General features: G+C 38.9%; 1 protein-coding gene across 1 annotated transcript in view; it reads left to right on the top strand.

Moving 5' to 3' along the window:
* Positions 1-6,540, top strand: part of GDA (guanine deaminase) — a 110,911-nt gene that overhangs the window by 85,655 nt on the left and 18,716 nt on the right. Inside the window, exons 8-10 of the mRNA XM_012641628.1 lie at positions 1,422-1,529; positions 3,637-3,744; positions 5,507-5,604. Coding sequence (XP_012497082.1) covers positions 1,422-1,529; positions 3,637-3,744; positions 5,507-5,604 — 314 coding nt within the window. The remainder of the gene's footprint in view (positions 1-1,421; positions 1,530-3,636; positions 3,745-5,506; positions 5,605-6,540) is intronic.

The raw sequence follows: 6,540 nt of genomic DNA, 5'->3' as shown, positions 1-6,540 counted from the left end.
TTATTTATTTATTTTCTTTCTTTCTTTCTTTCTTTATTTTATTTTTTAGAGACAAGGTCTTATTCCATCCTCCAGGCTATAGTGCAGTGGCATGAACCTCCAACTACTCTTCTCGAACAATCCTCCTGCCTCAGCCTCCACAGTAGCTAAGACAACAGGAATGTGCCACAATGCCTGGCTAATCTTTGTATTTTTTGTAAAGACGAGGTCTTGCTTTTTTCCCAGGCCAGTCTCGAACTCCTGGCCTCAAGTGATCCTCCCACCTCAGCCTCCCAAAGTGCTGGGATTCCAGGTGTGAGCCACCATGCCCTGCCAGGAAAATTAAAATAAGTTAGGCCAGTAAACTTGGTCCCAAGTTCACTAAGCTTTTAGTCGATCCAAGGTAGGAAAATCTCAGTCACTGGTAGCCCAGTTTAGAGCTACCATGTCAAGGTAGCTTTTCCTTTCTCAGTAGTTTTTTTCTCTTTCCTCTGGGACCTTCTAATTTCACAGGACTAATCTCTGGGGAGCAGGGAAAGGGCTTCCTGGGTGTGGGCAGATCAGTGAACTCTGAAAGTTGTGACCGTTGCAGCTATGTCAATGTTGGCGCTGGCCACTTGTACCCCTGGTCTGGTCTGAAACACAACCCTGATGCCCCAGCCACCAGCTGCCTTGGTCCACATATGTGTGTGCATGTCAGATGGCCTGCAGGCACTCAGCCAGGCACCACAGTGCCCTGTCATTGCTGAGCCTTTGGAGACAATGCTGTTTTCTGCTTCCACCCCCAGTAGGCTGGTGTGTGGCTCCATCGGGCAAGTTCATAGATTGGCAAGTCTAACCCTTCCTTACCATCTTTTGGGGTCTGATTGAAAACCACAGGCAACCTCAGAATTTCTTTCAATCTAACCTTGAGAGAACTAGATGGAACTTGGTAGATGCGTAGCCTCACCACCCCTCTGTGAGTCCTTGTCTCTTGCCTGGCCACTCACCTCAGGCTGTACCAGAGCTGATCCTGCAACTGAATAGTTCTCAAGGAGGCTGTGGCCAGCACATTCCCCGCAACAAGAAGTAGAAAGGGGAATGCCATCTCACTTTTAATCTCCCCTGCGCTTTCTTTTCAAACTTCTCCTTCACCCTCTAATTCTCTTCATAAAGGCCACCCAATTGAGGCTTCATGTGGGCCTTAATGTGGGGAAGGGGAGTGTCTATCATTTGAGACAGGGTCTTCAGTTGAACTTGGTGCTCCAGAATATATTCTCCTTTATTCTCAGCCATGAGCTCTTTCCATGAAATCCAGCATTTCCACCAACTCGTAGAATGGGAAACTGCTCCCCGCCAACTGAAGACATAAAATCTTCTTGCTATATGAGAGGCATTTGGGGGTACATGTCATGTTCATGGTAGCCATAGTTTCCTTATTGATTGTTTTTTATTATCTCTAGTATTCTAGAGTGAAGCCCATGGTGACACCACGTTTTTCCCTTTCCTGCTCTGAGACTTTGATGGGTGAACTCGGCAACATTGCTAAGACCCATGATTTGCACATTCAGGTGGGTACTTTTCTTCTGTTTGTGCCTCTGTCCAGACCTGCAAGATTTCTCAGTACCCTAAATTGCAATCTCCAGTGATCTTCTACTGAGTAATGTCTAATTCTTTAACTGAGATCTCCTGGAGTCACAGCATGACAGGGCAGGAAGGGCTCCTACGGATGTCACCTAATCCAATTCTTAATTTCGCAGATAAGAAACCTGAATTTCCTTTTACTCTCTCTGTTCTCTGATCAGTCTTCAGGAGATGAGGACATGTTGATAAGTAATAGCAAGATCAACAACAGAGTGTTTACCTATTCTCTGCAGGATGCATTTAATACATTTCTTTCCTGCTTCTCTTTTATTTGATACTTTCTCAGTGCTCTACGCCTTCATTCTTGGAGGAACCAGCAATTATTTGAAAAGCAAAAAGAACCAAATTTCCACCTTAGAAAAAATGCATTCAAAAGCCCTTTTGTTCCAAGTTTCCTAATTTAAAATTGGGAACAAAAACGTATATTTTACTTTGTCATTAAGTTGTTGCAATTGGGGAATAAAACGCTTTATGAAGCTTACAGCTGAGTTAAAATTGGGAGCTCCCCTTCCGCCATCCAAGCTTAATTGCACACTGTACTAACATTTCTTCTCTTAGGAGATGACTGTCTTATAAGAAAGGGCAGGTTGAGGCAAAGGCTATACATTGATTCTTCACCCTGTTGTAGGGTGGGTTTTTTTTTGTCTTTTTAAAAAACAATCTATTTTTTTTTTTTTAGGACTCATTATTCTTATCTTCCTCATTATGATTTTTTTTGTGGTCTATAATATTTGAATTTTTAATTCAATCCATATACTTGTTTCCTGAAGATAAAATTCAAAACTTAGATCATGTTTCTACTTTGGAAATAGAATGTTTCTATTGCTGAAAAATAAAATATAAATCAACATGAAAAATAAAATGAAAGGACACACAGTAAAATCAAGTCTATCCTTGCTGGAGGGATGTATATGGATATATGCATGTTTATTCACATTTATCAAAATGACATGAAGCACCTGGTTGTCCTTTTCTTCTGTTGCCATGTGCATGCATTTCATCAATGGTCTGGGATTTCCTCAAGGCCAGGGATAGAGCTTATTGTCTAGGTGGAGCACTTATTTTCATAACATTGCTATTGTTTTCTTTTTAAAATTGGTCTATACATAATCTGCCTCATGAAGAGAGAGTTGCCATTCTTGGAAATATTAATATTCCCTCTCAGGTTTTGTGGGGCCCCAGAGAAAGGTCAGTGTGGGGGCCTAAGACGCACTTGCTTTGCTTGCTTGTGGATTCTTATGGGCTCTTTCTTGATGACTGCAGGACTATCTTGTTCAGCTATTTTTAGACTGTTTTCTGCAGAAGAACTCATTCTGGAAGCCAACAAAGGGGACAGATTGGGGACCGGGTCCCAGAGTCCCAGTCTTGCTTCATTCTGAAGCAACTTGTTTATGCCCTCTATCTATTGGATTTCTGTGAAATTTTATATACATGACATTTGCAAGCTAAAAGAATTTGGAAAATAACTCATGCAGCCCAACCCTTTTGTTTGAGAGATGAGAATATGGACATACAAAGAAAAGAATTGACTTTCCATAAGACATGTAACTGGGGTCAGAACTTGGGCTGGAACTCAGCTCTCATTACTCAAATTACAGTATTTTTTTGAATGAACTATGCTGTCTGTTTTTTTTTTTTTTTTGATGGACACTGGGCTCTTTTCTTAAACAGCCAATGCCAGAAGAGGCAGGTTGTCACAAATAGCAAGATTCTTGACCCTTCAAGGAATACTTTATATGTGTTCTTGCCATAGTTTGGAATTTGAAGACTTTGTTGGAAAAATTTGCCTTGAGATTATGCACATGCACGGGTACACACACATTACATGTCATGATATTCACTGTCCTTGTCATATATATTACATATGGTGTATGTAATTGTTTTCAATAAAACACATGTACGATCTTCATTGTCTCTCTATGTGGTCCCTTCCATAGGCAAGTAGCAACCATCCACACCATTTCGTTGTAGGAAGTATAATTTCTAATGGTATTTTATGGAGAAAAATTGAAAATATTATTTCTTTTCTTGTAGAGCCATATAAGTGAAAATCGTGATGAAATTGAAGCTGTGAAAAAGTTACATCCCAGTTATAAAAATTACACAGATGTGTATGATAAAAACAATCTTCTCACAAATAAGGTAAATTGTTGATTATGACAATCTATGTAAAGTAGGGTATATTTATTTAAATTTTAACATCTAAGTAGTACTCTTCAGACTTTTGTCACTTGCACACATTTCCCAAACTAGAGTAAAAGCCTAGAGTGTGCACGTGTGCATGTGTGTGTGTGTGTGAGTGTGTATAGTTAAAAATGTGCCTGCAGTTTCATCTCAGTCAATAAATCTAAAGGCTTCATTGAGAGTGGGAGTGTCATTTGGTCCAAAGACACTTTGACAGTATCCATTGGAATGTAAATGTGCATTCCTTTGGGTCAACAAATGCACTCCTAAGGATCCATTCTGTAAGTCATATAAGCAGGGGTATTAATTACAGATGAAAGTTAACAAATGGCTATCACCAGGGGATGGGTTAAATTATGGAGAGTACAAAATTAGAATTTTATCCAGCATTCAAAAAGAAACAGGTTTATAGGCTTTCAAGGAAAGCCTTGAAATATTGCACATTGCGTGATTTATATGTATACATGTATAGGTACACACTCACTTAGGAAAAATGGTCTAGAAGACACACATTAAGTGTTAAAAATGACTCTTCCCGAGGGAGAAAGCTGAAGGACTTTCTACTTTTCATTTTTAAATGCTCTAAGATTGCTTTTTAAGAAAACAAGTATTACTTTTATAATTAATTAAAATTAAGATGAGTGAAGAGAGATCTCATTACAATAATGTAGTCCTTGGTCTTGGCCTTCAATGTAATGTGCAAACTGCACGGAGAGTTTACTGCAGCAAATGATTTCTTAGTGACTGAGTGAATGAGGATATGAATATAACTGATTTGAAAGGTTAACACTCTGCATAAATCATGTAAATGCTACTTCATAATTTTCATCCTCCTTTACATATATTTCCATATGATTAATAAATTAACATTCTATTTGCATGTTGATTTTATTTGCCCAGAGGTTGGGAATACTTTATTTTAATAATAATTCTGTGGTCACTGAACCATGCCTCCCAAAGGAGAAGGCTATAGGTTTTATATTGAGGGAAAAAGAATTTTGAAAGAAAAATGTCTTATTTAAGAAAACCAAGATTACCGAAAGACTAAATGTTTAGAGAGGTCTCATATGTGTACAGTGCCTGCTTTTTTGGATCAATATTACCTTCTCAATGAATGCTTAGAAGATACTACATTTCTTAATTTTTATGAAAATGTAAACATAGATGAGTTAAAGTTTACTTGGTTTTGTGTGTCAAGACCACTGGTGTCTGTATTAAAATTAGGATCCGAAATAACAGTTTTTTGCAGAATCACTCTCACAGCTTCTATGTACTGAAAAGGGAAGCTTACTTCTAGAAAGTTCTAATTAGAATAGGAACGAACACGGCCCTACCAGCAGCTTACTAGGTAGACTTAAAAAAGAAAGTAACTTGACAATTTTCCAAAGTAAAGATGACAGAATCATAATATCTTCAAACCGGATGGATATCCTATGCTGTACATGACCTGGATCAACCCTCGTTATTTTATAGATCAACAAAAAGAAAATAAGATGCACAAATTTGCTGAGACTTTTGTAGGTAATACAATGTTTTTGTAGGCCTTTTCTGAGGTATAATTTATACCTAGTGATTCTGCACGTGCAGATAATCATAAATGTTCTTGTAAAGATGGTAACAGCCCAGTCCCAGCCTCTGTCTCTGTCGTACCTTGTTGTGAATAAGTACTAACTCAGCACCTGTGAGTGGTAAACTCCATGTAGGACACTCTTCTCTCCAGACGGTGATGGCACATGGCTGCTATCTTTCTGCAGAAGAACTTAATGTGTTCCATGAACGAGGAGCATCCATCTCACATTGCCCCAATTCTAATTTATCGTAAGTAGGCAATAATTGTTTGGTACATTGTGAATGTTTGGGGTGCAGATTAGCAGCCAGATACCTTTGTTTTCTCAGTCCTTCCTTCAAGATCTCTCTTTTACAGCCATGTTTGATTGAGACAGGGATTAGGTAGACAGACGTTTACTTGTGCTGTGATGGAAGAAAGGAGACCACTTACGAGGACATTTTTTGCAGAGTATGCATTTTAGATTCTGAAATCTCTGCTTTGAATTTGCACAAAAAATGGACAATAGGAAATACAACAGAAAAAAGTTTAAAAGCAATAGCTTTCAGAATTTATAGCTAAAGGACTGAAAGAACCCATGTGCCAGCCAGGTGTTGCAGGGAGAGGGTACTGACTCCCATTACTGCTTGTGATCTGGTGTTAGAACAAAGTACAGTAGTACCAGACGTCAACGCCTTGTGGTATATGTCACCCTGCTGGATCTGACGAAATGCCAGCTCACACAGGGGAGCCCAGAAGGACCTTGTCCTGTTATATATAATTCCCCCAAATACAAAAGCTTTATTTATAACTGGTTCTTAACCTTTTGAAAGGTTGTGGATTAATACGTGAATCAGATGAAAGTTATGGCCTATATCTTCAGAAGGAAGCCTGTAGATATTAAAATGTTGCATCTAATTTCAGGGATTTCATAGATCCCATGATGCCAGTCCATAGATGCTAGGTTAAAAACCTATGCTTGTACAAGTAATTTATTTGGGGTGTGACCTCAGAAAACACCTTTAGGGAGGTAGGATGGGAAAGGAAAGGAAGTCAATAAAAAGTATATCATCAAGCCATGTTACCACTGTGGGCTCCTAGAGTTTAATCCTTCTAGAAAACTCAGGGAGCCAGTGTACAAAACAGACCTCAAAGTTATCTTGCCCAAAGAGTGAGGGAGCTGGGGTGGTAATATCCAAACTCTCCTC

Source organism: Propithecus coquereli, unplaced genomic scaffold, assembly GCF_000956105.1.
Source record: "Propithecus coquereli isolate 6110/MARCELLA unplaced genomic scaffold, Pcoq_1.0 Scaffold166, whole genome shotgun sequence".
Lineage (NCBI taxonomy): Eukaryota > Metazoa > Chordata > Mammalia > Primates > Indriidae > Propithecus > Propithecus coquereli.
The sequence above is the reverse complement of the archived record's forward strand: the minus strand, read 5'-3'. Positions and strand labels throughout refer to the sequence as shown.